At 45.3% G+C, this 19,281-nt stretch overlaps 2 protein-coding genes across 3 annotated transcripts in view; one reads left to right on the top strand and one right to left on the bottom strand.

Moving 5' to 3' along the window:
- The window catches only part of LOC121572889 (basic leucine zipper and W2 domain-containing protein 2), a 24,967-nt gene extending 17,964 nt beyond the window's left edge, over positions 1–7,003 (bottom strand). For both annotated transcript variants that reach the window (XM_041884922.1, XM_041884920.1), the window contains exon 1: positions 6,920–7,003. The gene's annotated coding sequence lies outside the window, so the exon portion shown is untranslated. The remainder of the gene's footprint in view (positions 1–6,919) is intronic.
- A 334-nt stretch (positions 7,004–7,337) lies between these two features.
- LOC121572890 (ankyrin repeat and MYND domain-containing protein 2-like) lies at positions 7,338–19,030 on the top strand. The gene is made up of 10 exons (XM_041884924.1): positions 7,338–7,469; positions 7,911–7,975; positions 8,841–8,979; positions 9,142–9,240; positions 9,449–9,609; positions 11,188–11,402; positions 11,691–11,826; positions 17,357–17,485; positions 17,657–17,762; positions 18,009–19,030. Exons 1-10 carry the CDS (start codon positions 7,403–7,405, stop codon positions 18,173–18,175), a joined length of 1,284 nt encoding a protein of 427 aa, XP_041740858.1. The 5' UTR covers positions 7,338–7,402; the 3' UTR covers positions 18,176–19,030.
- Positions 19,031–19,281: the final 251 nt, after the last annotated feature.

Below are 19,281 nucleotides of genomic sequence, written 5' to 3' on the forward strand. Positions count from 1 at the left end.
TAAAAAAACCCCGAAAATAACACATTCACATAAGTATTCAGACCCTTTACTCAGTACTTTGTTGAAGCACCTTTGGCAGCGATTTCAGCCTCGAATCTTCTTGGGTATGACGCTACAAGCTTGGCACACCTGTATTTGGGGAGTTTCTCCCATTCTTCTCTGCAGATCCTCTCAAGCTCTGTCAGGTTGGAAGGGGAGAGAGATGTTCTCCAGAGGTGTTCGATCGGGGTCAAGTCCGGGCTCTGGCTGGGTCACTCAAGGACATTCAGAGACTTGTCCCGAAGCCACTCCTGCATTGTCTTGGCTGTGTGCTTAGGGTCGTTGTCCTGTTGGAAGGTGAACCTTCGCCCCAGTCTGAGGTCCTCAGTGCTTTGGAGCAGGTTTTCATCAAGGATCTCTCTGTACTTTGCTCTGTTCATCTTTCCCTCGATCCTGACTAGTCTGCCAGTCCCTGCCTCTAAAAAACATCCCCACAGCATGATGCTGCCACCACCACGCTTCACCGTAGGGATGGTGTTAGGTTTCCTCCAGACGTGACGCTTGGCATTCAGGCCAAAGAGTTCAATCTTGGTTTTATCAGACCAGAGATTCTTGTTTCTAATGGTCTGAGAGTCCTTTAGGTGCTTTTTGGCAAACTCCAAGTGGGCTGCCATGTGCCTTTTACTGAGGAGCCACTTCCTTTTGGCCACTCTACCATAAAGCCCTGATTGGTGGAGTGCTGCAGAGATGGTTGTCCTTCTGGAAGGTTCTCCCATCTCCACAGAGGAACTCTGAAGCTCTGTCAGAGTGACCATCGGGTTCTTGGTCACCTTCCTGACCAAGGCCCTTCTCCCCCGATTGTGGGTCTGAATACTTTCCATATGCACTGTACATGGGGCAAAGCAGTCTTTAAGGTGCAGGGTAAAGTACCTGGTGGTAGCCGGCTAGTAACAGTGACTAAGGTTCAGGGCAAGGTACTGGGCGAAGGCCAGCTTGTGGTGACTGTTTAACAATCTGATGGGCTGGAGATAGAAGCTGTTTATCAGTCTCTCGGTCCCAGCTTTGATGCACCTGTACTGTCTCCTCCTTCTAGATGGTAGCAGTGAACAGTCTGTTGCCCGGTTGAATGCTCTTAGTTTTAGAGATGTTCAGGACCAGTTTATTACTGGCCACCCATACCAAAAGAGACTGCCACTCTTTGTTAAGGGTTTAAGTGACTTCATTAGCTGTGGTTGCTGATGCGTATATGGTTGAATCATCGGCATACATGGACACACATGCTTTGTTTAATGCCAGTGGCAGGTCATTAGTAAAAAGACTGGAGGGCCTAGAGAGCTGCCCTGCAGTACACCACACTTTACATGTTTGACGTTAGAGAAGCTTCCATTAAAGAAAACCCTCTGAGTTCTAATAGATAGATAGCTTTGAATCCATGATATTTCAGAGGTTGAAAAGCCATAACATACTGTATAAGTTTTCTCAACAACAGGTTATGGTCAATAATGTCAAAAGGCTGCAGTGAAATCTAACAGTACAGCTCCCACAATCTTGTTATTATCAATTTCTTTCTACCAATCATCAGTCATTTGTGTCAGTGCAGTCCTTGTTGAGTGCCCTTCGCTATAAGCATGCTGAAAGTCTGTTGTTAATTTGTTTACAGAGAAATAGCATTGTACTTGGTCAAACACCATTTTTTCCAACAGTTTGCTAAAAGCTGGCAGCAAGCTGATAGGTCTGCTGTTAGAACCAATAAAGGCTGCTTTACCACTCTTGGGTAGCGGAAAGACTTTCCTCTAGGCTCAGATTAAATACAGGAAAATAACAACAATTTTCCCACTTCTCCCACACTAACTTGACAAAATTCAAACTTGCAATGCTTTTCTTTCATTGTTAGTTTCTTTTATGAATGAGTACGATTGCTCACTGTTCATTGTTGGCATTTCCTGCCTAAGTTTGCCCACTTTAAGTAATCATAAAAATAATGGGTTTTGTGATGAATAAGCCATCTGATTTGATGAAAGATGGAGTTGAATTTGGCTTTCTGCCCATAATTTCATTTAAAGTACTCCAAAGTTTTTTCCCATAATTCTTTATATCATTGATCTTGGCTTCATAATACAGTTTCTTCTTCTTTTTGTTGAGTTTAGTCACATAATTTCTCAATTTGCAGTAAGTCAGATGTGCAGCCAGACTTATTAGCCACTCCTTTTGCCCCATCTCTTTCAACCATACAGTTTTTCAATTCCTCATCAATCCATGGAGCCTTAACAGTTCTAACAGTCAGTTTCTTAACAGGTGCATGTTTATCAATAATTGGAAGAAGCAATTTCATAAATTAATAAAGTGCAGCGTCTGGATGCTCCTTATTAATCACATCAGACCAACAAATATTTAGTGGAATCTGAAAAGACACATATCCCGAATGCATGATGGGGTACTTACTACATGCACATGCTAAAAGAAAGGAATGAGGTGGGTAGCTAATTAAGTGTTTCATTGTAGCAAAGTATTTAATAAACTAAAAATCAGATCTCTTAAAGTTTCCTTAATCTTTTTTCCTATTATCTATACAACAGACCATAATTGATTTTGGCCGAATAGCCCTGTCATATTCCAACTTTCAAAACGGAGCTTTCCGTTTTTATTGGGTTGTTTTGCCTGAAAACATTTAGGCCTACCTATAAAAACATTTAGGCCTACATATAAAAACATTTAGGCCTACCTATAAAAATTTTTTAGGCCTACCTATAAAAACATTTAGGTCTACCTATAAAAACCTTTAGGCCTACCTGGCAAGAGTGGCCAAAAGGGTGTTTAGCATCCCCTGTGGTTCTGCAAGAGTGAAGAGGATATTCTCGGCTGCTGGCCTGGTCTCCAGGCAACATCGCATGAGCCTGAAGCCACAGACTCTGGCCAATGGTGTTTCTAAAAATGAATTCAAAGGCACTGTAGACTGAGCCTAATAAGGTATTTTCAGTTTAATTTGTATTTAATTCTAAGTCAGTCACAGCCTATATGTGCAATATATAGACTATAATAATTTAATATAACTAAATGTTGTTTAAATGCTGAGCTCTTTATGTCCCTGACTCCTACCAGCCTACTGTGTTGCACTCACTAATGCTTCACAATATATTTCTTTGTAAGCTATAGCCTTGAAATATTTGAAATAATATAGCCTAAATAATTAATTTCCATTCCTTCTTAGGCTCCCTGTCTGGCTCCTGACCTATTTAGAGTGTTTATATGCTGTTTAATATGACATGCAGCCTATTTGAAATGATGAGCGCTTCTTACATTCACCTTTTCATGTTTATTAAAATACTTTTCATTGAAATCATATGGTTTGGTTTCAATACTTCAAAACCAAATGGTAGGTGCAGGTAGTCACAAAAATAGATGGGTGTTGGTTAAATGATGATTTGAATGAATGGAGCGAATTTGGAGTGGCAGTTTATTTTTCTGTGAGCGTGGAGTGGTTTTTAGCGGAGCTCCAAGAGCGATGAACGGGATTTCCGACTGCTCAACTCCGCTCACATACTCTGGCGGTGATACAGCCCGACAGGATGCTCTCAATGCATCTGTAGAAGTTTGTGAGGGTCTTAGGGGACAAGTCACATTTCTTCAGCCTCCTGAGGTTGAAGAGGCGCTGTTGCGCCTTCTTCACCACACTGTCTGTGTGAAGGGACCATTTCAGGTCGTCAGTGATGTGCACGCCGAGGACTGTACTGACTCCAGAGGGGAGATTCTGTCATGCCACTGTGATTATTCAAAAGCATTATGCAAATCACTGATATAAATGATGCTCTTTACAACAATGATGATGATACACAGAGAGACATATTATGTTATAAGCCTTTTAAGACATTATAAAGGATCACATATGCTTATTACAAGTAATAAAGCATTATACCTGCAGGTATTATAAAGTCTTTAAGACATTATAAAGGCTCACAGCATTATAGATGCAGGTGCAAGTGCTACCAATAAATAATATTTGATGGTTAGGGGTTAGTTAAGGTTAGAGTGAGCCTCTTGTCTCCCTACAGCTCTGTGCACACTGTGTACTCTGTAAAAATACCTCTAGAGAGCACCAGACAATACCCACAGCTTCAGTCTTTTTACCCCAGGGAGAGCACAGTGAGCTGGGCTAAGCACCGGTAGTCCCCCTTGGAGGATGGAGGGTAGTGGTCCCACAGCAATTATCAGTGTGGAAGATGTTGTAAACAGGATTCACCTGATGTAAACCTCCACACAGTTATGCGTCACCTCAGAGGTAACATTGTGAAAAGGAGAAGAAAATCTGACATTTTCTTGTGATGAGACAATCAATCTGAATAATGTCCCTTTTCAATACCAGGTTGTCTGTGAAAAGTTAATACCAGGTTGTCTACTCCTCTGTTAATTTAGGCGCCTAGAGCCAAATCTCAGCGTAACGGTCTGTCACGAGAGACACCTCCTCTGTTAGTGGACTTCTCTACTCCGTAGACTCCATGACAGAGGACCAATTTGATGTGTATGGCTGCACTAGTAACACCCCTGACCAGTTTCATAACTGTGTTGATACGGTTGATACGGTCAGTCACAACCAGTGTTCTCAAAAACAACTCAAACCCTCGTCAAACCATGTGCATTGTCACCACCCACCCACACACACACACACACACACACACACACACACACACACACACACACACACACACACACACACACACACACACACACACACACACACACACACACACACACACACACACACACACACACACACATAGCAGTTGCCTGCCACCAACATGCACGCATGGATGCAAACGCACAAGCTTTGTAGGTCTGTCCAACTGACATTCAATGCCCAAAATAACATTCCTGGAAACAGGCAACAGGGGAGACTCAACAGCCTCTGTGGAGCGCAGTCCGTCTGATAAGAACTACAGAAAGTGTGTGCTTGTATGAGAGGGTGACAATGAAACGTGACTACTTTATAAACAGACTGGTCTCATAGATTAGACGTAACATAGTAAAAATATGATATGTTACGTTTGGTATGGTTAAATAAGATGGATGGTTACTTAAGGCAAAAGCGAAAGTAGAGTGGTTGGTCAGGGTGGATGGGTAGGCTTATAACGCAAACGTCTAGCAACCCAAAGGTTGCGATTTCGAATCTCATCAGGGACAACTTTAGTATTTTAGCTAATTACCAACTTTTCAACTACTTACCACTTTTGAGCTACTTTGCAACTACTTAGCATGTTTTATAACCCTAACCCTAACCTTAACCCTTTTAGCTAACCCTAACCCTAACCCTAATCTTAACCCTAATCTTAACCCTTTAACCTAACTCCTAACCTTAACACTAACATTAACCCTAACCGCTAACTCTAACCCCTAGCCTAGCCTAGCTAACGTTAACCACCTAGCTAGAATTCGTAACATATCATTCATTTAGCAAATTAGTAACATATTGTACATTTTGTAAATTCGTAACATATATCACGAATTGTAATTCGTAAAATATCATACAAAATTGGCGATGGACATCCACAAATTAATACATACCATACGAAACGTAACATATCATACTAAATGGAGTGTCTCGGATTTATGTACAGAATAATACGAAATGCTCTGAGACCAGGTTGGTATAAAATAATGCACCTCCATAAGCCAGTGAGTGACAGAGAGAGCGAAAGACACACTTCACTTCCATGAATGAATGCCTGTGCCCTATCATATTGTAGGTTAGCATTTTTCATCATTAATCTTGTTCTGGAGGCAATTCTGCTGAGTGGTCACTAGCTAGCTCAACCTCAAAGTCATAAAATCAGATTTTAAACCTAACCCTAACATTAACCCTAACCTCAACCGCACTGCTAACCCTAATGCCTAACCCTAACCATAAAATAAGACCAAAAAGCTAATTTCTGTTTTCATGAATTTTTACAATACATACTCTTTTGAGTTTGCAGATGGCCTATCTAAGTGGAAATAGCTCAGTTCTGACTCAAGGACAAGACTCACACCACTAAACATGCTTTCATATCTGGCCATAGGCTCCCGTTATAGCGAGCAACAATACAGATGTAGGATCTTAATTTGATCACCCTGTTGCAGGAGAACCTTCCTGTAATGCCACAAATGTAAAACGTGTGGTGTAAAAACATTTCCACTGAAATGTCAGACTTAATTTTCCCTTAGGAAAAATTTATCAACCCCTACAAAAATGTATATTAATTATAATCCACATAATAATTCACATTCCCTGTTGCTGCTGTAGCAAACTGGCTCAAATTAAGATCCTACAGCTGTACAGTCAAGTGCATGGCTCTCTACAATGCCCTCCTAAGAGTTCAGCGGCAGAGCGTGCTGAGCGGTTCCCTCGATCGTTATTCTTGGATCACTGATAATCTGTGCACGTGAAGACAGAGAGAGCTGCACGTTATTAAAGGCTATCCAATTCCAAATATACCCAAATGCCAGTCTCGTTCTCCAGTAGGCTATTATGTATTTGTATTTGTATTTGGAGGACTGTGGGCACTATCATGTCACAAATAATGTTTATAAAGCTTGTTTAAATGATACATAATAGGTAGTAGCTACATTGTACAGTAGCCCATGCCAGTTGTCATCTCCAAAACCGCCCAACCCCTGTGCGCACCTGTAGCACACCTCACCATGGGCAGAACCAGCTTGACAATGGCAATCACAGCTATCCACATCGTTACTTTTGACAATTTGGCAATTGATATTTGTCGAATAAAACAACTTCTATAAAGAAGTACATACGACAAACAACACAAACATTTTAGGAGAGTAGTAAGGGATGATTTCAATTCCGTTATATGGCTAAACTTGTCACAAAATATCGCCAAGCTCATCAAGTTTAACAGTTAAACCTGAAATATTATTACATTTCACAATGTGAAATATTTGAGGTACTTACCCTGCAGTGGTTGACTCTACAGCAAGTTGAGATGACCGACGAGAAGAAAGAATAGTCACTTACCGCAGCGTTGGACTGGCCACTTCAAATACAGCCGGGATAAACCAAAGACGTCAGCATAGTGGAATCCAGGCAGAATTAAATATACCAAACGATAACATTAGCATAAAGCGAGCTTTCTACTTCAAATACATTTATTACAAACGATTTTGATTATAAAGAGGAATTAGAATATATGTCCGACATACATGCATGACATTAACGCATTTTAAGCTATGGACAATCTGTCACCGCTTTTCTTCACATTGTTGTGTAGTCCAAGGATGGTTATCCTATTATACATTTGGTGAAGTCCATCACCTTTTACTGTCGTCAGGTCAAATGGAGTAACGAGTTTGGGATAAATTCATATGCACAGCAAGATATTGGTTGTCAACACTTGTGAACTCAGATAATATTAATTACATTTTAACAACAAAGAGAATGTCTGCTCCCAAGAAAGGTGATCATTCAGCAGCTGAGTCGGAAATGTTTCAGGTTGTTGCTGCAGGTAAATTGCTTGTAGATTTTTTTGTCTGACTTTGGTAAACATGCTTTTCTGTTGTTTTCCTTTTTTCAATGCATTTTGCCACAATATTGTCTTGCATTGTCACACAAATATGATTTTAATTTTTTTTGCTTTATGCATTTTCAGTAGGCTACATTTTTGATGTAATACTGTTATAGTAATAATTTCATTAGCCTAGGTTACTTCCTATAGTAGTCGCAATATCATCACCAACATAAATTATGACAAATTAAATCATTTTATACCAAACTGCTTGAGTGCACCTGTTTTCACAATCACAGTTTCATGCCAAAACCCAATTTTAGAGTTTACCTATGTGGAGAGAATGAGAGATTGCACAGATCATTTATAAGAGAGATTGTATGAGATAGAGGTATTGCATGTTTCAATCTATATCTAAAATCTATATTCTGTGTGAACCAGGTGATGTGCAGGAGGTTGCAGAGCTGCTGGGCTCCAAGGATGTCAGAGTCAACTCTCTGGATGAGGTATGGGTGGGGCTAGGGAGTCTGGTTGTGGAAAACTCTGACAAAGTTACCTGTGTTGTTTGTGTAATTTGTCAACGCTAAGATGAGATTTGTCATTCTCTTTAACAGGATATCATTGTACCAGATCCATACACTAGCCACAATATCCCTGAGATGTTTAGAATATTATAAACTATAACTGTCACTTAGTGAATTTCACAAAAGTCCTCTACACATGCACGCTAATTGTTTTGACATGGTTAGTGACACAAACAAACAGAGTGATGTAATTGGGATGGTGTAGCCATTGAGACATGTATAACATTCTGTAGGTGGAGGCCTGCAGCATATGTTTTCCATTGTTATGTAGACATATGGCTGAGACTCTAAAGGGCAGGATGCAGTCCTCCAGGACGTTCCATAATAGCATCACGCTGCCACTAGATGTAACCCACAGACTACTTCAGACCACGTCTTTGTGTGTGTGTGTGTGCGGGGGGAGCAGGATGTTAAAAAAACAACCATATCACAAGTGTGTCCAGTCTGTCAGAATCAGACGGAGCAGCAGAGCTTGACAGTATATACCCACACAGTCTCAGTCCGACCTTACAACACCACACAGTATAGCGCTGACATAACTGTCACATGTTTAAGTACTGTGTGGAGAAACACGTAACAATGACAGTCTCGTACTTCCGTAGCACTTTATTTTACAGTACAGAAAGTACCAGGTATTTACTATGGTAATTACACAGTAATAACCTATGATTTACTTGTTTGCTTCTTTAGTATTTGTTAAAAAAAGCTGTTACCAGGAGGCTATGAGGTGAATACCAGTAGAATCAGTACCCTAAATGATAATATGATCCTTTCCGTCTCTCCTCAGTATGGCATGACACCCCTAATGCATGCAGCATACAAGGGTCAGGCAGACATATGCCGTCAGCTGCTACAGCACGGGGCAGACGTCAACTCTAATGAACATGACTATGGATACACAGCCCTCATGTTTGCTGGACTCTCAGGTTAGTCCAGGGCAGGCATCCTTTTTCATACAGCATATACTGTACATTTGCCAATATTTAAGGACTTCATAAAACATTCATAACCCATACATAACTCATTCATAAGGGCTTCATAAGAATTTAATAAACAATTACACTTTGCCATAACTTGCCCTTACCCAGGAAAGACAGACATAACGTCCATGATGCTGGATGCGGGTGCAGAGACAGACCTGGTCAACTCAGTAGGCCGCACGGCTGCTCAGATGGCTGCTTTTGTGGGTAAGGCAGTGATCACCTTAAACTTATTTTCCTGCAAATACTCTGCTTTTTGGTTACTTTTTCTGAATTGGCTGAATTTAAAACAAAATAGATCACAGCCCTGATGTCAGTCCCCTTGTCACAAACTGTTGTTTATTATGATGATTATGAAAATCAAGATGATGATGATGGTAATGATTGTGATTATGATGATTGTCCTTACTCTCAGGCCAGCACGACTGTGTGACAGTGATCAACAACTTATTCTCTGGAGCGCGGCTGGAGTACTACACTAGACCTCAGGGGCTGGAGCGAGAAGCCAAACTGCCCCCCAAACTGGCCGGACCTCTTCATAAGATCTTCATGACCTCCAACCTCAACCCTGTCAAGGTGGAGATATTATATTCTACATTGAATTCTAAATGGTTCTTATCTAAGGGGGAAGTAAAAAAAATAAAAATAAACTCTCCTTAAAGCTCTGTGCACTGCACACTCTACGAGATTGCTTTTAGTGTGAGTGTTTATGTAAAATTGAGAATAAAATGCATTAAAGGATATATTTTTTGTAATTTTTCTACTTACCCTGAGTCAGATCAACTCATGGATACCATTTGTATGTCTCTGCGTGCAGTTGGTAGGAAGTGGAAGGTCGTTTCTGAAGCCATTTCTAACTAGCGTTAGCTCAATGACTGGACGTCCACCGGAGCAGCTAGCAGAAACTACCTTCAACTTCCTTCAAACTGCACGCAGAGACATACAAATTGCATCCTTTAGTTGATCTGACTCTGGGGAAGTGGAGTGTGTTGACCGTGTTGTTAAGACACTTTAGATGGCCAGTATGGTTTCCAGGAACCCAATGGGCTTTGATTTACTACATTTTCCCAGTAGTCTAAGGGTGCTTCTGAAATGACACCCTATTCCCTATTTAGTGCACGTTGATATCTTTGACAGTTATGAGAGTGGGGATGGGGGGTACATTTGATTATGGGCTCCCACCCCCTTCCCCCTAAGTCCCTCTGTTATTCTATAATTCAGCTATGGCTTGGATAGCCTAGTGCCCTTTTGAATTCCATTCCCTGCATGATCAACCCTCACCTGCTGCAGGCTGCAGTCACACGCCCCATGGTGCCGCTGCCCGCTTTAGATCTGTCTAAATATATCTATCTGTCTGAACATGAACGCAGGACACAGAGAGAGGTACCACTGTAACACTCTCAGACCTGTGCTATATTAGCCTGCTGGCTAAAGTCATGTTTCAAGTTTCAAGTGTTATTAGTCGTATGTACAGGATACACATGTTATACACCGTCCAATGAAATGTTTACTTAAAGTCATGTTACGGTCAGGGTAGTGCACCAATGTACAAGAAAAGTCAGATCTGTTTAGGCTGTCTAACCAACTGCACACACCTGGTGGCTGTCATATGTTTAGATGAGATAGCCTAGTTATTTTACAAGTGTTTTTCTGAGTCAGTTATGAAGTCATAGGAGAGTGTGTTTATTCAGTAGCATACCAAGTGACCAGTCAGTACTCAGCCTGTGGTTTCTGCCACATTGTCTCTGTGAAGGTTAGTGCTTCTTTACGTAATAGGACTTCAATTTGTTGAAACATTGGAAAGTGTTCATTTGTTTCTCTTAAACAGCTTTGTTTGACATTGGGAATCTCTTCTCTAGAACATGAGCTGTGACGGCCTCGCTCTCACACACTCTTAGAAAAAAAGGTTATATCTAGAACCTAAAAGGGTTCTTTGGCTGTCCCCATAGGAGAAAAAAAAACAAAAACAAAAAAGGTATTCGTTTTGTACTCTTCTTCCTCTCTCTCGCGTTCTCTCTCTCCCTCTCTCTTTCTAACTCTCTCTCTATCTCTCTCTCTTTCTAACTCTCTTTCTCTCTTGCTCCGTCTCTCTCTTTCTATCATTCTCTGTAACACTTTCTACCTCCCTCCCTCCCTCACCCCCCCATCCCCCAGCTGGTGCTTCTGGTCAGGGAGAACCCTCTGCTGGTGGACGTGGGAGCATTAGAGAAGTGTTACCATGTCATGGACCTGCTGTGTGAGCAGTGTGTGAAGCAGCAGGATATGAACGAGCTGCTGGCCATGAAGATGCACTACATTAGCTATGTGCTGCAAAAATGCATGGCCTTCCTTCTGGACTGTGATGACAAGCTAGATGTGCTCATCAAGAGGTGTGTGTGTGTATGTGTGTTGTCACTCTCCATGCATCTTCTTGTTCCTCTTGACAGTGGTTGCTGTGATTGATTGCATTGCTAGCATTCTAACCTGTACCCATCCAATTGTATTATTTTCTGTTGTTGTAAAAATTTCCAGACTAACCATTGGGTACTAATTGTTGTGTTTTATAGTGCAGTATATTGCATGCATACTGTGTGTAAACTGTATAGACAGTTCCCTAGTCAATTTCCATGCTTCATTGTCTTTAAAATAATTTTTCATTTGTATGTCTCTTCTCTCAGCCTGTTGAAGGGGAGGGATGGAGATGGTTTTCCTCAGTACCAGGAGAAGTTCATTAGAGACTGCATCAGGAAGTTTCCCTACTGTGAAGCCACACTGCTACAGCAGCTGGTCAGGAGTATCACACCAGTGGAGATCGTGAGTGAACTTCCAGTCATTCATCCATTCAAACCTTCCTTTGACTTAGGTCTCATCCAGTGTAAGGCTCCTCCTATGGACTCAATCATGGACTCACGTAATGTCACGGTTTCGGCCGAGGCTGCCTCTCTCCCTTGTTCGGGCAGGCTTCGGCGTTCGTTGTCTCCGGAATACTAGCTGCCACCGTTGTATGTTTCATGTTCGTTTGCTTTTGTCTGTTTGTTGTCACACCTGTTCTCGGTTAGCGTAATTAGTGTCCTATAAGTTTCTCGTTGTGTTTGTCTAGTGTTGTGTGTTATTGATTTTGGTCTGTCGTGTGTAGGGCTTCATTTTGTAATTTCGCTCGGTTGAGCTTCCCTCCACTGCGTTGGAGTGTTACGCACCTGTTTTGTGCGCTTTCATTTTGTTCGCCTTCGTGCGTCATTTCGCCTTCGGGCAAGAGTTGTCTTATTTCCTTGTTGGAGATTATTAAAGTCTGTTGGACTATACTTCGGTGTCCTGCGTTTGATTCCACCACTGCACCCACCTACAGCACGCGTGACAGAATAACACACCTAAGAATGGAATCAGCAGGAGCCGCAGCAGCCCAGGCGACGCTGGAGGACAGGGGTCCGGGAACAAGGTGACCAGATCCTGCAGATGGGGACCGCACTGCAGGAGGTGATCACCACCATCCGAGGCTGGGGGACGCCGCCACCGCCACCCTCCCTGCCAGCACCATCGGCCAGTCAGCCCATTCCCGCACCGGAACCCCGAGGAGTCCGACTCGCGCTCCCGAGGGCTTACGATGGGACCGCGGCCGGGTGCCAGGGTTTCCTTCTCCAGGTGGAGCTGTACCTGGCCACCGTGCACCCGGCGCCCTCGGGACATGAGAGCGTGTCCGCCCTGATCTCCTGCCTGTCCGGGAAGGCGTTGGAATGGGCCAACGCGAGTGGAGGAGGATCGACGCGGACACCATAACATACGACGAGTTCTCCCGCCGCTTCAGGGCGGTGTTTGACCATCCCCCGGAGGGGAAAGCGGCGGGGGAGCGTCTGGTCTTCCTCCGGCAGGGGAGGAGGAGTGCCCAGGAGTTCGCCCTCGAATTCCGTACTCTAGCGGCAGATGCAGGGTGGAATGATCGGGCTCTCGTCGATCACTACAGATGTAGTCTACGAGAGGACGTCCGTCGGGAGCTGGCCTGTAGGGACACCAGCCTCACGTTCGACCAGTTGGTCGACATGTCCATCAGGCTGGATAACCTGCTAGCTACCCGCGGACGTCCCGAGGGGGGTCATTCCATTTCACCCTCCAGCGCCTCCGAGCCGTGCCCCATGGAGCTCGGGGGCGCTGGCGCTAGAGAGAGGAGGGGTCGGATTACTAGGGGGTCCATCCCCTGAACCAACTGTGGTCGGGGAGGACACACCGCGGCTAGGTGCTGGGGATGGCCTCCTAGGGGAGAGGACGACAGGTCCCGCACTGGGGATTCCTTCCAGGTGAGTAGGCGCCCCACTCACCCAGAGCTCTCTGTTGCACATTTCTGTATGCCTGTGAGTTATCCACAGGTAGCACCTCATTCCCAGCATAAGGCGCTGGTAGATTCAGGCGCGGCTGGGAATTTTATTGATAAGAAGTTTTGTTTAGCTTTAGGGATTCCCCTTCTTCCTGTTGATGTCCCTTTCCCCGTTCATGCCCTAGATAGCCGTCCGTTGGGTGCGGGCTTGATCAGGGAGGTCACTGCGCCACTTAGGATGTGTGCGCAGGGGGGTCATCAGGAGATGATTCAGCTATTTCTGATTGACTCTCCTGCGTATCCGGTGGTGCTGGGCATGCCCTGGTTGAGTACCCATAACCCATCTATTTCGTGGCAGGAGAGGGCTCTGATGGAGTGGTCTGCCCAGTGTGTGGGTAGATGTTTAGGCGTTTCCGTAGGGGCTACCTCGGTGGAGAGTCCAAACCAGGTGCCCGCATTGCACGTTCCCCCTGAGTATGGGGATTTGGCTATTGCGTTTAGTAAGTCGAGGGCGACGCAGTTGCCGCCCCATAGGCAGGGAGATTGTGCGATAGACCTCCAGGCAGGAGCTGCGCTCCCACGGAGCCATGTGTATCCTCTGTCTCAGGAGGAGAAGAAAGCTATGGAGACTTACATAGACGAATCTCTGAGACAAGGATACATACGGCCTTCCACTTCCCCTGCGTCCTCGAGTTTCTTTTTTGTGAAGAAGAAGGATGGTGGTTTGCGCCCGTGCATCGATTACCGTGGTCTCAATCAGATCACGGTGAAGTACAGTTATCCACTCCCGCTGATTGCGACCATGACTGAGTCCTTGCATGGGGCGCGTTTCTTCACTAAATTAGATCTCAGGAGCGCAGACAACTGATACCCCCAATGAAAGGAGACCGACTCCTGGAAAAACAGACACTTCTCTGCCTTAACATACAGGTCGTGCTCCACCAGCCTCCGCAACACTCTGTGCGCACCAGGGCCACATGCTCGACACGGGTAGGCGAGTGCACGAGAATGTCATCTATGTACACCACGACCCCCTGCCCCTGCATGTCCCTGAAGATCTCATCCACGAATGATTGGAAAACTGACGGAGCGTTCATCAACCCGTATGGCATGACATAGGCCCGAGGTGGTACTAAAGGCTGTCTTCCATTCATCGCCCTCCTGATGCGCACCAAGTTGTACGCGCTCCTGAGATCTAATTTAGTGAAGAAACGCGCCAGGGGTGAAGATGGAGGTAGACCGGGTGTCAGCCGTGCGTAATTGGCAAACACCAACCACTGTGAAGGAGGTGCAGCAGTTTTTGGGGTTTGCGAATTACTACCGGAGGTTTATCCGGGGTTTTGGACAGGTGGCAGCTCCCATCACGTCTCTCTTGAATGGGGGCCCGGTGCGTCTGCAGTGGTCTGCCGAGGCGGACAGGGCGTTTGGGAGGCTGAAGGACCTGTTTACCTCGGCTCCAGTGCTGGCGCATCCGGATCCCTCTTTACCATTTCAGGTAGAGGTGGACGCGTCTGAGGCCGGTATTGGAGCCGTGCTTTCACAACGGTCAGGCGCGCCACCTAAACTCCGCCCCTGTGCCTTCTATTCCAAGAAGCTCAGTCCGGCGGAGCGAAACTATGACGTAGGGGACAGGGAGCTGTTAGCCGTGGTACAGGCCCTAAAGGTGTGGAGGCACTGGCTTGAGGGGGGCTCAACACCCTTTCCTCATTTTGACGGACCACCGTAACCTGGAGTACATCCGGGCAGCGAGGAGGCTAAACCCTCGGCAGGCTAGATGGAACATGTTTTTGACCCGGTTTACATTTAAGATCACGTACATCCCTGGGTCACAGAACGGTAAGGCAGATGCGCTGTCTCGGCGGTATGACACGGAGGAGAGGTCCGTGGAGCCCACTCCCATACTGCCGGAGTCGTGTCTGGTGGCACCGGTAGTGTGGGAGGTCGATGCTGAGCTCGAGCGGGCGTTACGCACCGACCCTAGTCCACCACAATGCCCGGAGGGTCGGAAGTATGTTCCGCTCGAGGTTCGGGATCGATTGATCTATTGGGCTCACACGTCACCCTCCTCTGGACACCCGGGTATCGGCCGGACAGTGCACTGTCTTAGTGCCAAGTACTGGTGGCCCACGTTGGCAAGGGATGTGAGGGTTTATGTTTCCTCCTGCTCGGTGTGCGCCCAGTGTAAGGCGCCTAGACATCTGCCTAGGGGTAAGTTACTACCCCTGCCCGTTCCACAACGACCATGGTCCCACCTCTCGGTGGATTTCCTTACTGACCTTCCTCCTTCACAGGGGAATACCACTATACTGGTCGTTGTGGACCGGTTTTATAAGGCCTGTCGTTTGCTCCCCATGCCGGGCCTTCCTACCGCCCTGCAAACTGCCGAAGCCCTATTCACCCATGTGTTCCGGCACTACGGGGTACCCGAGGATATTGTGTCTGATCGAGGTCCCCAATTTACCTCCAGAGTCTGGAGAAATTTTATGGAGCGGTTGGGGGTCTCGGTGAGCCTCACCTCGGGTTACCACCCGGAGAGTAATGGGCAGGTGGAACGTGTGAACCAGGATGTGGGTAGGTTTCTTAGAACATACTGCCAGGACCGGCCGGAGGAGTGGGCAAGGTACGTTCCCTGGGCCGAAATGGCCCAGAATTCCCTACGCCATTCCTCCACTAACCTAACCCCTTTCCAATGTGTGTTAGGGTACCAGCCGGTTCTGGCACCTTGGCAGCAGAGCCAGATCGAGGCTCCTGCGGTGGATGAGTGGGCGCGGCGCTCGGAGGAGACATGGAACGCTGAACACGTCCACCTGCAGCGGGCCCTCCGACGTCATAAGGCGAGCGCCGATCTCCACCGCAGTGAGGGACCGGTGTACGCACCTGGTGATCGAGTCTGGCTCTCTACCAGAAACCTGCCCTTCCGCCTGCCCTGTCGGAAACTGGGTCGACGGTTTGTAGGGCCATTTAAAGTCCTGGGAAGGTTGAACGAGGTGTGTTACAAATTACAACTACCTGTTGAATATAAAAGTATTAACCCCTCGTTCCATGTGTCCCTTCTCAGGCCGGTGGTAGCTGGCCCACTCCAAGAAAGTGAGATCAGGGAGACTCCTCCGCCCCCATTGGACATCGAGGGGGCACCGGCGTACTCCGTGAGGTCCATCTTGGATTCGAGACGTCGGATGGGGGGTCTCCAGTATCTAGTGGAGTGGGAGGGGTACGGTCCGGAGGAGCGGTGCTGGGTGCCGAGGGAGAGACATTTTGGACCCGTCTCTCCTGACGGAATTCCATCGTGGGCACCCGAACGCACCCTGCTCCCGCGTCCTCCGGGTCGTCCCCGAGGCCGGAGTCGGCGCACGTCTAGAGCCGCGCGTCAAGGGGGGGTACTGTCACGGTTTCGGCCGAGGCTGCCTCTCTCCCTTGTTCGGGCAGGCTTCGGCGTTCGTTGTCTCCGGAATACTAGCTGCCACCGTTGTATGTTTCATGTTCGTTTGCTTTTGTCTGTTTGTTGTCACACCTGTTCTCGGTTAGCGTAATTAGTGTCCTATAAGTTTCTCGTTGTGTTTGTCTAGTGTTGTGTGTTATTGATTTTGGTCTGTCGTGTGTAGGGCTTCATTTTGTAATTTCGCTCGGTTGAGCTTCCCTCAACTGCGTTGGAGTGTTACGCACCTGTTTTGTGCGCTTTCATTTTGTTCGCCTTCGTGCGTCATTTCGCCTTCGGGCAAGAGTTGTCTTATTTCCTTGTTGGAGATTACTAAAGTCTGTTGGACTATACTTCGGTGTCCTGCGTTTGATTCCACCACTGCACCCACCTACAGCACGCGTGACACGTAATTTGTCCCCGCGGGAAATTAACCAATTGAAGATTGATTGGATTACGCAAAACATGTTCAGTGTTTAATTTCCATATTAAGGAGTCCATGATCATTCTCAATGAATTCTGATTATATTGACAATTTATATTATTACAAATGCCTTTCTGTATGGGAGCGTTCACTGTTCAATGTTTAACATTCCATGTTCCACTGCTTCTCTTGTCTTCAGGGTAACGACCCGACAGCGTTCTCGGTGCTAACCCAGGCTCTCACGGGTAAGATGACCTTCATAGACGCTGAGTTCTGCGCTACGTGTGGAGAGAGGGGGGCAGAGAAGAGATGTTCCCTCTGCAAAATGGTACGAAAACCACCTCCGAACTCCGATACAGAAGCACATGGTTTCTCTCATTCGTTTCCCTCTCTATTACTTTGGTTACACTTAATGATAACGTTCATGAATACACCGTTCTTATATGCTTATAAATGCTTAATAAATGCTAATACATGTTTTCTATTACTACTACTACAGGTGACGTACTGTGGGTTGATGTGTCAGCGACTCCACTGGTTCACCCATAAGAAGATCTGTAGAGGACTGCAGGAGAAGGATACCCTGAGACTGAGGGAGCTCAATGGTAAACTACACACTCCTATCTGTTGAAAACACATACAGTAGGTTCACTATAGTTATACTACAGTGTGCTATGGTACTCCATACTGTACATGCTTTTTAGCCCAGGAATAGGCTTATTCTGGGTTTGGGATACTGACCTCTAAAGCCGGCTTTACTACTGGAACTTGTTACATACTTGTAGCTTTGTGGCGCCTTCTAAGGCCAACTTTAAACCATTTTCCCCCTTTCCTCTCTATCCTGGGTCCAGATGAGGAGAGTGACATGGTGAAGGAGACAGCCAGCTTCCTGGCAGAGCTGTGCTTGAAGGCAGAAGAGCGCATGGCGTCATTAGGGTGTCCCATTCCCTCAGCGCCAGACCAGCTGAACTGCCCCTCCACATCCTCAGAGGGACCACCATCCTGCAACCAGGAATGAGAGGGACTGCTGCTGTTCTTTTTCTACTGGGTAGTTAATTCATTCATTGATTAATATTACTGATTGGCCAGAGTTCAGTGATATTAATAATGAAGTTGTATTGAATATTGAATTGAATTGCTTCCATTCACCTGGTTTCTGAGGTCTGAATCAGTCCCTGATTAAAGGGGAATGATGAAAACCAGAACATAAGCACTACTACTGATTGGCCAGGATGTCCAGATTGAAAGAAAGGGGCTAGTGAGGGAAAGGGGCTAGTGAGGGAAAGGGGCTAGTGAGGATGAACGCTTTACTCACCAGGCAGCTGGAAGGACTGTTAATATGGACCCAATGAGGTCTATTCTGTTTAGGATAGGGGAGGCTGAAGTATTCAGGGTGTGAATATGATGTACAACAGCATATTGGCTGCGTTTACATAGGCAGACCAATTTTGACGATAAATTGTCTTTTGACCAGTCAGATCAGATCTTTTGCCAAAAATTGGGCAAAAGATCAGAATTGGGCTGCCAGTGTAAACACAGCCATTGAGCTGTAGCTGTATTGGTTTTAATGTGCTTTGCTTGTTTGCATGTCTTTTGAGCAAATTCGTTCTCTTCTTTCAAATGTGAGCCTTGAATATTCTTTAAGTAATGTCTTGAAATAACAATTTAATCTCTGACCGTAGTAATGTGAAAAATGCACTCATGTTGAAATGGAACCATCTTACTGAACAATACATGTCATATTGTTATTTTTTCATTATTGCAATGGATGAAAAACACAATATGAAGGGCTTATTTATGTGTTATTCTGAACTTGCTATAATTTGAGAATTATATTATCATTATTGTTATGTTCCCTTTGTTGACTCATGAATGTCTTACCAGTGATGTATCCATACCATTCCATGTCACATACAGTGGGGTAAAAAAGTATTTAGTTAGCCACCAATTGTGCAAGTTCTCCCACTTAAAAAGATGAGAGAGGCCTGTAATTTTCATCATAGGTACACGTCAACTATGACAGACAAAATGAGATTTTCTTTCTCCAGAAAATCACATTGTAGGATTTTTAATGAATTTATTTGCAAATTATGGTGGAAAATAAGTATTTGGTCAATAACAAAA

This window comes from Coregonus clupeaformis, chromosome 8 (genome assembly GCF_020615455.1).
Source record: "Coregonus clupeaformis isolate EN_2021a chromosome 8, ASM2061545v1, whole genome shotgun sequence".
Classification (NCBI taxonomy): domain Eukaryota; kingdom Metazoa; phylum Chordata; class Actinopteri; order Salmoniformes; family Salmonidae; genus Coregonus; species Coregonus clupeaformis.

Coding starts and splice junctions, on each gene's coding strand:
- LOC121572890 (XM_041884924.1), top strand. CDS start 7,403: ATGTCTGCTCCCAAGAAAGGTGATCATTCAGCAGCTGAGTCGGAAATG. Junction 9,610..11,187: donor CCAACCTCAACCCTGTCAAG/GTGGAGATATTA, acceptor CCCATCCCCCAG/CTGGTGCTTCTGGTCAGGGA. Junction 11,827..17,356: donor GTATCACACCAGTGGAGATC/GTGAGTGAACTT, acceptor TCTTGTCTTCAG/GGTAACGACCCGACAGCGTT.